The sequence below is a fragment of the Malus domestica genome, chromosome 09 (assembly GCF_042453785.1).
Source record: "Malus domestica chromosome 09, GDT2T_hap1".
Classification (NCBI taxonomy): Eukaryota; Viridiplantae; Streptophyta; class Magnoliopsida; order Rosales; family Rosaceae; genus Malus; species Malus domestica.
In genome coordinates, this window is record NC_091669.1 from 33,145,203 (window position 1) to 33,160,874 (window position 15,672).

At 38.5% G+C, this 15,672-nt stretch overlaps 1 protein-coding gene and 1 long non-coding RNA gene across 3 annotated transcripts; both read left to right on the forward strand.

The window, feature by feature from the left end:
• Positions 1-9,345: 9,345 nt before the first annotated feature.
• LOC139188216 (uncharacterized) lies at positions 9,346-11,614 on the forward strand. 2 transcript variants are annotated; one of them, XR_011571509.1, is made up of 4 exons: positions 9,346-9,433; positions 9,567-9,730; positions 10,227-10,293; positions 11,149-11,614. It is a non-coding gene; the product is annotated as an uncharacterized lncRNA (long non-coding RNA). The 2 variants fall into 2 exon arrangements; XR_011571508.1 differs by lacking the exon at positions 9,346-9,433 and having other exon boundaries at positions 9,470-9,730.
• A 1,775-nt stretch (positions 11,615-13,389) lies between these two features.
• LOC103426213 (aspartic proteinase PCS1-like) lies at positions 13,390-15,361 on the forward strand. The gene has a single exon (XM_008364307.4). The coding sequence runs from the start codon at positions 13,664-13,666 to the stop codon at positions 15,089-15,091; it is 1,428 nt and encodes a 475-aa protein (XP_008362529.3). The 5' UTR covers positions 13,390-13,663; the 3' UTR covers positions 15,092-15,361.
• Positions 15,362-15,672: the final 311 nt, after the last annotated feature.

Here is a 15,672-nt window from a genome sequence, read left to right on the forward strand (position 1 = left end):
AAGGAGCTGCTGTTGGGATTGTTTTTGGAAGGGTTAGAAACTTAGAAGCGGTTTCTGAAAATCAAAAACACTTCTGACTGAATTTGGCGGAAAATGTTTGAAGCGCTTTTGGATCGTAGAGCACTTGCCATGTGGCTCTTCATAAATCACTTGAGTTTTCAATGAAATACTTGAAATGTTTATAATAAAGCATTTCTAGCAGTCTAGAAAACCCTAATTTAGTGGTATTTCTCTTCCCAACTTTGGAAAATACCCCGAATCCGGCACCTCTGAAATTGATAAAAAGCCTATAACAACAAAGTTTTATCTTACTAAGTAAGCCTACATTATAAAAATATATGCAACGAAATGTTTGAACTCGTCTCTGCAATTACTTATGTGAGGACTGTTTGCTGTGTATTCGTCCAGAAAGGCAAAACCCTTTCCCAACAACTTTTTTGTCTACTTAGTACCCCAATGCCGAAAAAATAATTTGTTTGCATGGATTCTAATGCCACTTTCAACGAGTCATTTTTTTTTTGTGAGATTGTTTGCTAATTATGCTGTGTTTTGTTATAAATTCTTGTTACATTTTCATTACTGGTAAAGTTTCCGTTCTAATTCAATGTTGTTTTAGGATAAATTTACAATGAGTGAAAGAGTGAGTTTATCGCATATACAACAACTAAGCATCCGTTCCCTTATAGCAGTCTGGCCTCCACTTTCTTCTCCTCCTCTGTGAAGAAAGAAAGTTGGGGTTCAATCATAAATCCAATTGGCAATATGGGAAGTAACCCAACTTACTTAAAGGCCTATGCAAGGACCCTTTTTCCATCAATGTAACATTTATTCTCAACACTCCTCCCCTTGATATGGGATAGAAAACCTTTGTGTGACGTAATATGTCGTCGGGTAATCAAGACACAATGAAATATTTCTATACAAATATATATAGAGATAGAGAGTGTGATTATTAAGAGCTCTTGCATGTAATAGTGTAATGACACAAGGAAACGAGCTGCAGCTTTCTCCATTTCATCCATACACACCTAGATGATTGTTTGTATTTATCCATGGGTTCAAACTTACCCAATAATACCATAAGAGACGGAATTAGTAAGTAAGAAGGGCAAAAGAACGCGAACTCTCAATCATCATCTGATACAATCCTCGTCAGTTCCAGATCTTCTATCAATCCTCTCAAAAAACTCAATTAAGACCATGGCCACACACATCATATGCCTAATTACTCGGCCTCGCCTCTTCCCCTTTTAGGTTTGCTCTTCATGTCAAAGTATCTAAATCCTTTGACAAACCATGTAAACGGAGGTAAACTTTCAACTTGTCCTCCTTTGGGGTATGCTTGTACTGCATGCTTAGTCCCAAATCGATGGAGGATTGTTGAGAATGAATCTCAAATCGATGGGAGGAGTGTTGAGAATGAATCTCACATCGAACGACCACACGCTCTCCAGGCACCATGTTGTGTTGTCCACATGTTAGGCTTGAAAATTCACCACAAGTGAGGGGGCATGTTAAGAATGCTAAAAAAGAGAACTCTTCGGCTAAACATTAATGCGATAGAAAATTGTTGTGGCATTAATAGTTCTCACAATGCAATAGCTTCGTCCCTTAAATTTTAACGCGATGGACAACTTTGTTGCACTATTCTTTGAAGCGTGAATGGTCGTTCGATGTAAGATTCATTCTTAACACTCTTCCCATCGATGTGTGATTCATTCTCAACACTCCCCCATCGATTTGAGACTAAGCATGCACTACAAGCATACCTCAAAGGAGGACAAGTTGAAAGTTTACCTCCATTTACATGGACTGCCAAAGGACTTAGATGCTTTGATATGGAGAGCAAACCTAAAAAGGGGAAGGGACGAAGCCTTGGGAATAAAGCATGCAGTACAAGCATACCTCAAAGGAGGACAAGTTGAAAGTTTACCTCCATTTACATGGTCTGGCAAAGGACATAGATGCTTTGATGTGGAGAGCAAACCTAAAAAAGGGAAAAGGCGAGGCCGAGTAATTAGGCATATGAGGGGTGTATTGAGAATGAATCTCACATCAAACAACCACACGGTCTCCAGGCATCCTGTTATGTTGTCCACATGTTAGGCTTGAAAATTCACCACAAGTGAGGGAGCATGTTAAGAATGCTAACAAAGAGAAGTCTTCGGCTAAACCTTAATACGATAGAAAAATGTCGTGGCCTTAATAGTTCTCACATGCAATAGCGTCGTCCTTTAAATTTTAACCCGATAGACAATTTTGTTGCACTATTCTTCGGAGCGTGAGTCGTCGTTCGATGTAAGATTCATTCTTAACATTTCTCCTATCGTTGTGGGATTCATTCTTAACACTCCTCCATCGATTTGGGACTAAGCATGCACTACAAGCATACCTCAAAGAATGACAGGTTGAAAGTTTACCTCCGTTTACATGTTTTGCCAAAGAACTTAGATGCTTTGATATGGAGAGCAAACCTAAAAAGGGGAAGAGGCAAGGCCTTGGGACTAAGCATGCAGTGCAAGTATACCTTAACGGAGGACAAGTTGAAAGAGGGGAAGATGTGAGTCCTTGGGACTAAGCATGTAGTACAAGCATACCTTAAAGGAGGATAAGTTGAAAGTTTACCTCCGTTTACATGGTCTGCTAAATGACTTAGATGCTTTTATGTGGAGAGTAAACCTAAAAAGGGGAAGAGGCGAGGCCTTGGGACTAAGCATGCAATACAAGCATACCTCAAAGGAGGACAAGTTGAAAGAGGGGAAGAGGCGAGGCTTTTGTACTAAGCATGCAGTACAAACATATCTTAAATGAGGACAAGTTGAAAGTTTACCTCTATTTACATGGACTGCCAAAGGACTTAGATGCTTTGATGTGGAGAGCAAACCTAAAAAGAGGAAAAGGCGAGGCCTTGGGACTAAGCATGCAGTACAAGCATACCTTAAATGAAGACAAGTTAAAAGTTTACCTTCGTTTACATGATCTGCCAAATGACTTAGATGCTTTGATGTGGAAAGCAAACCTAAAACTAGGAAGAGACGAGGCTGAGTAATTAGGCATATGAGGGGTGTGTTGAGAATGAATCTCAAATCAATGTGAGGAGTGTTGAAAATGAATCTCACATCAAATGGCCACACGCTCTCCAGGCACCCTGTTATGTTGTCCACATGTTAGGCTTGAAAATTAAGCACAAGTGAAATGGCGTTCGATGTAAGATTCATTCTTAACACTCATCCCATCGATGTGGGATTCATTCTCAACATTTCTTCATCGATTTGGGACCAAGCATGCAGTATAAGCATACATCAAAGGAGGACAAGTTGAAAGTTTACCTTTGTTTACATGGTCTACCAAAGGACTTAGATGTTTTGATGTGGAGTGCAAACCTAAAAAAGGGAAGAGACAATGCCTTATGACTAAGCATGCAGTACAAGCATACCTCAAAGGAGGACAAGTTGAAAGTTTACCTCCGCTTACATGGTTTGCTAAATGACTTAAATGCTTTGATTTGGAGAGCAAACCTAAAAAAGGGAAGAAGCGAGGCTGATTAATTAGGCATATGAGGGGCGTGTTAAGAATGAATCTTACATCGAACGACCACACGCTCTCCAAGCACCCTGTTGTGTTGTTCACATGTTAGGCTTGAAAATTCACCACAAGTGAGGGGGCATGTTAAGAAAGCTAACAAAGAGAAGTCTTCGGCTAAACCTTAATGCGATAGAAAAGAAGTCTTCGACTAAACCTTAATGTAATAGAAAAATGTCGTGGCCTTAATAATTCTCACAATGCAATATCTTCGTCTTTTAAATTTTAATGTGATGGACAACTTTGTTGCACTACTTTTCGGAATGTGAGTGGCCGTTCGATGTAAGATTCATTCTTAACACTCATCCCATCGATGTGGGATTCATTCTCAACACTCCTCCATCGATTTGAGACTAAGCATGCAGTATAAGCATTCCTCAAAGGAGGACAAGTTGAAAGTTTACCTCCGTTTACATGGTCTGCCAAAGGACTTAGATGCTTTGATGTGGAGAAGAAACCTAAAAAGGGGAAGATGCGATGTCTTGGGACTAAGCATGTAGTACAAGCATACATTAAAGGAAGACAACTTGAAAGTTTACCTCCGTTTACATGGTCTGCCAAAGGACTTAGATGCTATGATGTGGAGAGCAAACCTAAAAGGGGAAGAGGCGAGGCCAAGTAATTAGGCATATGAGGGGCTTGTTGAGAATGAATCTAAAATTGATGGGAAGAGTGTTGAAAATAAATCTCACATCGAACGGCCACACGTTCTCCAGGCACCCTGTTGTGTTGTCCACATGTTAGGCTTGAAAATTCATCACAAGTGAGGGGGCATGTTAAGAATGCTAACAAAGAGAAGTCTTCGGCTAAACCTTAATGCAATAGAAAAATGTCATGGCCTTAATAGTTCTCACAATGCAATAGCTTCGTCCCTTAAATTTTAACGTAACTTTGTTGCACTATTCTTCGGAGCGTGAATGGTCGTTCGATGTAAAATTCATTCTTAACACTCCTCACATCGATGTGGGATTCATTCTCAACACTCCTCCATCGATTTGGGACTAAGCATGCAGTACAAGCATACCTCAAAGGAGGACAAGTTGAAAGTTTTCCATCGTTTACATGTTCTACCAAAGGACTTAGATGCTTTGATGTGTATACCAAAACCTAAAAAAGGGAAGAGGCGAGGCTTTGGGACTAAGCATGCAGTACAAGCATACCTCAAAGGAGGACAAGTTGAAAGTTTACCTCCGTTTACATGGTCTGCCAAAGGACATAGATGCTTTGATGTGGAAAGCAAACCTAAAAAGGAAGAGGCGAGGCCGAGTAATTAAGCATATAAGGGGCGTGTTGAGAATGAATCTTACATCGAACGGCTACACGCTCTCCAGGCACCCTGTTGTGCTGTCCAAATGTCAGGCTTGAAAATTTACCACAAGTGAGAGGGCATGTTAAGAATGCTAACAAAGAGAAGTTTTCGGCTAAACCTTAATGCGATAGAAAAATGTCATGGCCTGAATAGTTCTCACAATGCAATAGCTTTATCCCTTAAATTTTAACGTGATGGACAACTTTGTTGCACTATTCTTTGGAGCGTGAGTGGTCGTTCGATGTAAGATTCATTCTTAACACTCCTCCCATCAATGTGGAATTCATTCTCAACACTCCTTCATTGATTTGGGACTAAGCATGCAGTACAAGCATACATGAAAGAATGACAAGTTGAAAGTTTACCTTCATTTACATGGTCTGCAAAAGGATTTAGATGCTTTGATGTGGAGAGCAAATTTAAAAAGGGGAAGAGGCGAGGCATTGACACTAAGCATGCAGTACAAGCATACTTTAAAGGAAGACAAGTTGAAAGTTTACCTCCATTTACATGGTCTGCCAAAGGAGTTAGATGCTTTGATGTGGAGAACAAACCTAAGAAAAGGGAAGAGGCGAGGCCGAGTAATTAAGCATACGAGGGGCATGTTGAGAATGAATCTCAAATCGATGGGAGGAGTGTTGAAAATGAATCTCACATCGAACGACCACACGCTCTCCAGGCACCCTGTTGTGTTGTCCACATGTTAGACTTGAAAATTCACCACAAGTGAGGGGGCATGTTAAGAATGCTAACAAAGAGAAGTCTTTGGCTAAACCTTAATGCGATAGAAAAATGTCGTGGCCTTAATAGTTCTCATAATGCAATAGCTTCGTCCCTTAAATTTTAATGCGATGGAAAACTTTGTTGCACTATTTGTCGGAGCGCAAGTGGCCGTTTGATGTAAGATTCATTGTTAACACTCCTTTCATCGATGTGGGATTCATTCTCAACATGCCTTTCACATGTGGCAAATTTTTAAACCTAACACATGGACAACATAACAGGGTGATGTGGAGCACGTGCGGTCATTGGGCTTCACACGTGGGACAATCTGCTCTGATACGATAAATAAAGTTGGGGTCACACCATAAAACCAATTGGCAATATGGGGAGTAGCCTAACTTTTTATAAGCCATTGCAAAGTTTTTCTTTTCACTAATGTGAGTGGTGAGGCTCATTTACCTTCACATCCCGTGTTGAGAATGAATCTCACATTAATGGGAGGAGGGACCTTGCATAGTCTTATATATAAGAAATGGGTTGTGAAATCGGTGAGCATCCCTGAGTCGGTATCCCAAAGGCGCACCGGCTGGGCATAGGAGGCTCTGCCAACATTGCTAGGAAGGGGAGAATCATCAACTTGATTCTTTGTGAGTTGGATTACTCCCCCAGATAGAAGTCCATCACCTTGGAAGGTTAAATCTGTCAAACTTGGACCAAAAATGGAGAAGTTGAAGGAGATTGACACAACATTGTTGACTCGTAAGAATAATTCAAAGACTAACCTTGAAAGAATGATCTTGTGCATAAAGAATGAGAAATGATTTCCGCACATAATTAATCTTCTAATTTATTCAATCCAAAGACCAAAACTAACTAAGGGTGTCGAAGGAGAGAAAATGGATGTTCAAGATTGCATTATAAAAATGAAAAGAAGATAGCTACCTTGAGCTTCGATAACAAAACATCCGGAAAAAAACATCATCACAATATGGTTATGCGGCTTATGCTTTTTCATATGCATATTTACGAAGAATGATTGAGGCGCTGATGGATCATATGAGGCTCTAGAAGTATTACTTTAATGTATTCCTAGGAAAAGAGTGAATCTCATTTCATAATTTCATTTTGGGCATAAATTTATCTTTGTAGAATATTTAATGACTAAAGTTGTTCATTGTAGCTTGAATTTATTACAATTAAAATCAAGTTCTTTCACAAAGATAAATTCAGTATATACAAGCTTTGCATTACAAAGAAATATTCAACGAGATAACCCCAAACAAATATGGGGATAAATTCCATAACTTTTATTCTCATTCACCTTCTTTCGTTTAGGGTAACATGTTAGCTAAGGAAACAAAGAGATTGATGATCAAGAGGTTTAACATGTAGAAGAGTTTATTATCAACTAACTCAACATATTTTTAGGGGTGCGTATAAATTGTTTTTATTTTCTGACTTTACTATTCGAAAAATATGGGAGGAAGAGAAATTGTAAGAAACCAATACACTGAGTTAGGACGCATTTGAAGAATTTTTTTTTTTTTTTCAATACTCGTTATGTAATGTAGGGGTACAGTTGATGCACTATAGTACTTGTGTGATACATGTTTTTTCCCAATACATTTATATGTCCAATTTGATTAATTTTTTTTTCCATGGTGTGTGCGCTGATTGAGCTTACTGGATAGTTTTGTTATTGTATTGCAGGAAAAGATTGAAAAAGAAGAAACACTATAACCAAACCGCTTTTGTGAAGCTCTTCAGCACCTGCATTACTCGCTGCTCAAATCTGGTTAACATTGTTGAAGACTTGAAGGCTTGAAGCATGCATGTTTTATATTTGGCTGGAATAAAAGTACATAGGTTATAAAATGGCAGCATCTTCACGTTGAGTAATTTCTGTTGCATTGATTGACTGCTCATTGCAGCTTCTCAATTTTATTATTTTCTGAAATGTTTAGGTTCCTTATAAGTGTGTGCCCCTTAAATCCCTCTTTTATAGTAAAAAAAAAAAAACATTTATGTTACGGATAAAAAAAACTCATGAAACAAACTGTTAGTACACTCGACATTAACAGTTGATAGGCGAGTAATTCCCCCCCCCCACAATTTGTTAATTTGATCCTTGTAATAGAATGTTTCTCACTACTTTCGCTACCTGGAGATTACACTAATTTTAAATTCGTTAAGCAGCACGAGTTTCTGTTTAACTTCACATATATTATAGTCACCAAATTTTCTCAACATGGTACATAAAGTACGACCTTATCTGGTATCAATAAAATCTGAATAAAAAGTTTGTCCAGATTTAAATGAAACATTATATTGTGATGTTGAAAGACAAACTATTCGAGGGGGTAATTCGTATCGATTCCCGATCAATAACAATGCATCTTCTCGCTCTCGCTAGGGCTCTGGGCATGAGAACGCAAGTTCCGGAATTGAACAAAACGTCCGAGGATGAAAAAAAAAAAAGCTCCTTGGGGACAAAATTTGATATATGAATTTAACGAGTAGTATTGTGTGAAAAGATTTACAAGTAACCGATGTCGTAAAGAGAAACATATACAATTGAGAATACACCTTTGTTGCACGTATATTATAAATGGTTTTTTTTCCTTAGGGAGAGGGTTGGTGCCTCACACGATTGTTGATAAAGAGCTAATCTTGCATAATCATTTTCTACAAAATTTAAATAAAAAACTGTTGTAAACGATGTTATGGGTGAACAATACTATGTATCTAAGTATCAAATTGATGCAATTGAATGATGGAGTGCATTTTTAATGATCATACAGAAATAGTTTAATAATTATTGGTATGATGCCTAATACTGCACAATACTAATCAAATAGTAAAGGCATTCCATGAGCCGTTCTATCACCCATTTGTTTACTTTATCAGCACATTGTTTGCCACATACGTATACATATTTTCTTTTTCGAGCATTATTGTTGATTGCATCTACATCTATTAACATATGGTATTAATATGGCACTATTGCATTTTGTAAGATAAAGGCGCATTGCTTAAACAAATAAGCTCTAATATTCGCTTGACTTGACAATTGACACAGGTCCAGTAGGTTTTTCTACAATATAACAGTGTAGGGGATGCATCAGTGCTTGAACGGCTAGATTAAGGTTATAAAAATTCAATCATGTAGATTCAACCGTCCAATGCATCGATGTATCTCATACACCGGTGCATTGTAGAATTTTCACATTTTCGCATTTTCTGGGGGTAGTAAAGGAAACCGTCTTCATATTTTAAAGGGTAGCTAGATGCAACGTTATTATTAGCTCCCAAGTAAGCATATTTCTGTCTCTTGGACCAATATAATCCTATTAGAACACGATCATGAGTAGCAGTCTTAAGGCCGGCTATTTGTTTCACATTGGCATATAAATTATAAGGTAAAAAGATATAATTAGTCCTTGTTTGTGAAGGATTGAATATAATCATATACAATATTGTAACTAGTATTGTCACAGCCCGTCCCGAAATATTTAGTATCGACGGTGTGAACTGACTATTTTGCCCTTAGACGTTTTGTGTGTTTGTGTGGTTTAAGTTGGGAGTGAACTAATTCCTTAAGTCCCTATTATTTTGGAACTAATTAGGACTAAAAGTTGTTATGTTTTTGTGGTTGTTAGAAGTAAAAAACTTAGGACCACACACACACACCCCAACTCTCTCTCTCTCCTTCTAGTGCACTCTCTCTCTCTCCTCCCTCTTGATTTTCTCTTGTTTCCGTCAACTTTGTACGGACGAACTCTAAGCATTCCATTTCAGGCACGGATCGAGGTTTTAAAGGTAACATTCAAACTCTTTGCATGTCTAGGAGTTGATTTATACCTTTATTTGGACTTAAAACCTTCGAAAACCCGAGAAACCGAAATCCCAGTTTTAGGTACTGTTCATGCACTAATTATTATGAGGTTTTTAGGAGTTTTTAAGAGCATAGGAAGCTTTGAATCATCCTCACGAAGCTCGGAGAAGAAAAATGAAGTGATTTGGACGTCGGAAAGTTGAGCTTCGATGAGTTGCAGGTTTAGCCGGATTATCGAGGGATTTTCCGACGAGTTCCATGGATTTTAGGGCTCTTGAAAGGTATGGTTATGTTCTATTCGTGTCAAGCTTCAAATTGGTTTAAGTTTCATAAAATTTGACTGAGAAATGGACGAGAAACGAGGGTTTGAAAAATTCTCAGTTTTCCGACGACGACGACGGTCGCCAGAGTTCTAAAGTAGGGGATGACGGAATATTCCGTCAACTTTGACGGAATATTCCGTCAACTTTGACGGAATATTCCTAACAGCGTTGGTTAGTTTAACGGATTCTGTTACTATTTAATGGAATATTCCTAACAGGGTTAGGAGATTCCGTTAGGGTCCCTGCGTGTGGCCGCGCATGTTGTCGTGCCTTTGCCGACGCGTGGCAGCGCGTGGGACGTCTAAAAAGTATTTTAAAAATATGGGGATGATCGTGAGGCTGTGTAGATCACATTGGTATATTTAAACACCCCATTTGAGCAATGTATGAGAAGTTGTTAGCTAGTTTTGTCTATGTGTTTTAAATAACGTTTATTCAGTTATTTTGCATATAGGTGTGACCTATCCAGAGGATGAGCGCAGTCAAGGGCGACTCGGGGGTTACGACCTTTCGACATATCAGTGAGTAGGCTTTTGGTTTTCAGTATATACTTATATACTTATATACTTGATATTTTCCCAGAAAATACGTTTGAATGAAAGTATGCCTTGAAATGCCATGCATGTAACTTTATGTTCAGTATGTGAATTAGTATATGTTGCATAATATATAATTGTGGTGCTGTTGACGCTCAGGTAAGCCAAGTGAGTTTATGGATTGTGAATGTGAATAACGTTTGTGATTAATTGAGAAGCATAGAGCTCATAAACCTGCACCCCGGGTGATTGTGAATTACTAGAGATAGAGTACAGGCCTGTTTGTAATATCACCTCCCGCACCATATGCTCACTTTGGATCCAATTTAGGTGCACTGTCTTGTCATACAGACCATTATAGGTGGTTTCGACTCATAGGTGACTAGCGATTTATCGCCCAGTTATTATGAGAGCGTAGTATTGAGCATAATTATATTACCCCCAGTCTTATCGTACAGACCCTTTTAGTGGTTCCGACTTGTGTGCAGTGTAGTGTCGTATAGGTCATTTGTAGTGACTCCGGCTAGATTGACTAATGAGCTATGAATTCAGCCGTACAGACTTCTTCAGGGGTTCCGGCTAATATGTTATTTTCCATAAATTTATTCTCACATGAATTACTTATTCTGTTTATATCTTGGCATGGCAAATTTATGAATATGGTTATGTGAAGCATGATTTGAATTGAGATAATTATATATATTTATGCCTATGTTTATATTCTATTTCTGGAAAAATTATATATGTTTTACGGCGAGGTGTTAGAACTTTTGAGAAATGAAATGATTTTGAAAACATTTGTTTTTGCCCACTCACATTTTCTGTTTTGCGCCCCTCCAGGTTTTAGGTAGACTTTCTGTTGGTGGCGTGCGAGGATTTCGGCGATTCTGACATAATAAAATATTTGTAGGACATCTTCTGGTACTGTATAATGAGTACTTGTCATACTGGACTGCACCTAGACTTTCTATGCTTTGATTAGGAGTATTTACTCTTGTATCTCACTCCTAACACTTCCTGTTTATTAGTGCACATTAGTAGCTTTTGTATATTTCTTATCTTAATTACTTATGTACTGTGCACATGGCTATGTCACCCTCACGTGACGGTCAGCATGCCTCGATCTCGGTCGAGGTGTGTCAAGTATTGAATGAAGAGTCTAATAGGAGAATTACATGGATTAAATATGTATAAAATGTGGCATCTACTCTCACAAAATATGGGCTCAATTTCGAACTAAAACTTATTGTTAGTTTGAATACTTTTAGTTTTGACAGAGAGAAGAAGAAATGCTACTTTGTTTGATAATGGCTTCATCTTCTTTCAACTGCTGCGGGTTAGTTTTTCCTTCTATATATATGTTGCTGTCAGTTCATCGATTTAGTTATTTGTGGTTTATTAATTAGCTGCTCGACTATGGCCAACGATTTATTCTAACAAATCCTACACGCCTAACCCGTGAATTATATAATAATCTTGTTCCAGGAGTTAGATACGTTGAGATCCGACAGCTACCATGCAATAATTTTGTTTTCTAATGTTTTCAATTTAGATTGATTAGTCATATGATAACGCCATGGCACCAATTATTCTCATTCCCTCGTAAACACGGATAAAATTTTGTCCTTGCTAGTTCAGTGTCTATCCACGATAATAAACCCAAATATTAATTAGAAGACAAATGATATAGTATCAAATTCATGACCTCTTAACTGATTGAGCCATGTTCATTAAACACTTTGTCCTTCTTTTTAAGAACAATAAAATTTGTTGGGTTCAGAATTTGCATCTACAACTTATTCAAGATCTTAATGGAAACAGAAAAATATTGGAGTGACTAATTGATCTCATTTACCTCGTTGCTAGTTTTATGCTCATACAACACCATGTCGTCCAAAACGATAATGCTGGGAAGAACATATTTAACTAATGAAATTAATGTTGGCATGGAAGTCGATTGATGATGGCTTAATTTTGATTCCCAACCAGCTTAATCCTCTGGCAATTTCATTTCTGAAACACTATGGTATTTCTAATCCTAATACACAACAACGCAATTCTCTTTATAAAACTCCACACAACTGCGACCCTTGACCACATCTCTCCACACGGTGGCGCATGCATGTGCAGTCGTTTATTAGTGATTGGTTCAAATAAAGAGAGGAAAAAAGAAGCTATTGTCCTTGGACATATGTACGTTAAGTAGCGGTAATTTTCATCATCCTATTGATTGTCATTAGACAAATTTAAATTTTAAAATTTATGTTGTAAATACATTAAATAACTCATGTAACAATAATCAATGAGATAATCAGCGATACTGCCGCTTAGCATTAGCTAAGTCATTCTATTATCAATCGGTCCAAGTGAAACTATAATCTGAGTGTCTTTTTCTCTAGTGTCACCAACGCGTGGTAATTATTCCACACAAGAATTTGGCCACCGGCCATTTACATTTAGTGCGTGAATGCGTTTGTCTTCCGGCAAACGTTGTCATCCAACCAATATACTTCTAAAAACAAGACAAAAAGGCCATAATTACTGTACATAATTTATGTGTACGTAAATGTTGACATCTGGACACTTGCATATCGATCTTTCCCTACTCACCATCACCCATGCCCCATCACTAATATAAATTTTCAGTTGTACCCAAACATGAAGTGATACACTACGTATCATTATATAAATGATAAGATACTTGTGTTAAAAATTTAACAACTTACAAAATAAATTTTTCCTCCGCCTGTAGTATGACACGTGGCATACCACAAATGTTCCAGGCAGAATGAAAAATTTCCCCCATCACACATGCAATTTTATATATCAAACAGTGGAAGCCATATATATAGAGAGGATCCTTGCCGGATCATCTTTGTGAGGATTCCGGAATCCTCCAATCACATTCATTCATCCTATATTGTATGGCTAATTTTTGTCAAATACTGTTTATATTCAATTTTAAATAAAAAAAATTTACATTAATTTCTGACCATACAATATACAATGAACGGATGTGATTTGAGAATCTTAAGATCCTCACGATGATCCGTCCTCCTGGATATGTATATGATCCCTAGTCTTAACTACTCTTTTAACAAAAACGCGTTATCTTCTGCTCTTTTCTTTTTTCTTTTGGCTTCTACTGTCTTTGTTTGTTCCTTAACTTTTTTTCTTTAGTTTTCTTCCTCCTTCTACCCCCATAATTCCGATGGTATAAATACTACCCCACCTCCACAACCCCACTCTACTGAAAAACCCACCCACCCCCTTCATTTCTCTCCTCTTCTCTCTTCTTTCTGTGTGTGCTTTTGTAAATCAATCACTAAATAGCCTAGCCTGCTAGCTTGTAATAATGTACCTCTCTCTCAAAACCATGTTCTTTAATCTTCTCACGATCTTCATCTTCTTCCTCGTCTCTCCTTCTCATTCGATTTCCATCCCGAAAGATGATCAGAACAAGCACCAAAACAAGTTGAACAACAACGACACTAGTGCTTTTTCTCTCTCTTTCCCTCTCACTACTTCTCCACTTTCTCTCTCTCCTCCAAACACGTCCAAAACATTTCATGCCTCTCTCGTTTCAAACTCCAAGCAAAACCCTAGACTGTCCAGAAGATCGGCTGGTGGTGCTACAGTAAAAAATCCGTCGTACAACTACAAGATTTCGTTCAAGTATTCAATGGCTCTGATCGTTTCTCTCCCTATCGGAACTCCGCCGCAGACCCAACAGATGGTTTTGGACACCGGAAGCCAACTCTCATGGATTCAGTGCCACAACAAGACCCCCAAACCACGGCCACCTCCTCCTCCCACAGCGTCTTTTGACCCTTCTCTCTCTTCCACCTTCTCTGTTTTGCCTTGCACTCACCCTATTTGCAAACCCCGGGTTCCCGATTTTACCCTCCCAACCTCTTGCGACCGAAACCGCCTCTGCCACTATTCCTACTTCTACGCCGACGGTACTCTCGCTGAGGGCAATCTCGTCCGAGAAAAATTCACCTTTTCTCGTTCCGTAAGTACCCCTCCCTTGATTCTTGGTTGTGCTAAGGACACCAGTGACACCAAGGGTATTCTGGGTATGAATCTTGGGCGGCTATCATTCGCTTCCCAAGCAAAAGTTACCAAGTTCTCCTACTGCGTACCTAACCGACCGGCTCGAACCGGGTCCAATATGCCGACCGGGAGTTTCTACTTGGGCCACAACCCGAATTCTGCGGGATTCCGATACGTTGACCTTTTGACCTTTGGTCAAAGTCAACGCATGCCGAATTTGGACCCCCTTGCCTATACAGTTGTAATGGTGGGGATAAGAATTGGTGGGAAAATGTTGAAAATTCAACCCTCCATATTCCGACCCGATGCCAGCGGGGCGGGTCAGACTATGATTGATTCAGGTTCTGAGTTCACTTATTTTGTGGATGAAGCGTATAGTAAGGTGAGGGAAGAGATTGTGAGACTGGCGGGAGCAAAGTTGAAAAAGGGTTACGTGTATGCAGGTGTGTCCGACATGTGTTTTGATGGTGATAGCATGGAGATCGGGCGGTTGATAGGAGACATGGCATTTGTGTTTGCTAAAGGTGTGGAGATTGTGACGCCAAAAGAACAAATTCTAGCCGAAGTAGGGCGCGGAGTCCGTTGCGTTGCAGTCGGACAGTCCAACATGCTTGGTGCCTCCAGCAATATAATTGGAAATTTTCATCAGAGGAATCAATGGGTTGAATTTGATCTGGCAAATCGTAGAGTTGGGTTCGGTAGGGCTGATTGTAGTAGATCAATATGAATATATATATATATATATATATATATATATATATGATATGGTGGGGTCTGTACAAGTTAATGCAAGGGTGTATTTACACAAAAGAGGGCAAAGATGTCATTTTCATGATGATGATATTGCCACTTGCAATGCAGTAGTTAGTAGAATCAATGTCTTGACTGTTCCAAGTCTCCTGTATGTATTTACTGAATGTATTATGTGTGTGTGTGTGTGTTGAGACCAATGTACATACAAGATGTGCAATAATATAATCACTTAATTTGGTAAAAATTATCATCTCTCCTTTTCAGGTTTTTTTTTCTTCGGTTGGAATTAAACTCTCGACCTAACTTAATTCTAATTATGTTAATACATGTTCTTTAATATCGTTTGTTCAAAAAAAAAAAATTTATAGTTCTTTTAGACTCATTAAAATAATATATAGTTGTTGTTGGGTCTAAGGACATAGGCTTGAAGAAAACTCACTAAACAATGAGAATATCAAGACATTTGGCTTACAAGCCAACCTAAGGAGCTCAGCAGACAGAGAACTACCGCAACAACGAAGAAGACAGCCACTCTTAGCTTTGGACTGTCTGCCA

Coding starts and splice junctions, on each gene's coding strand:
- LOC103426213 (XM_008364307.4), top strand. CDS start 13,664: ATGTACCTCTCTCTCAAAACCATGTTCTTTAATCTTCTCACGATCTTC.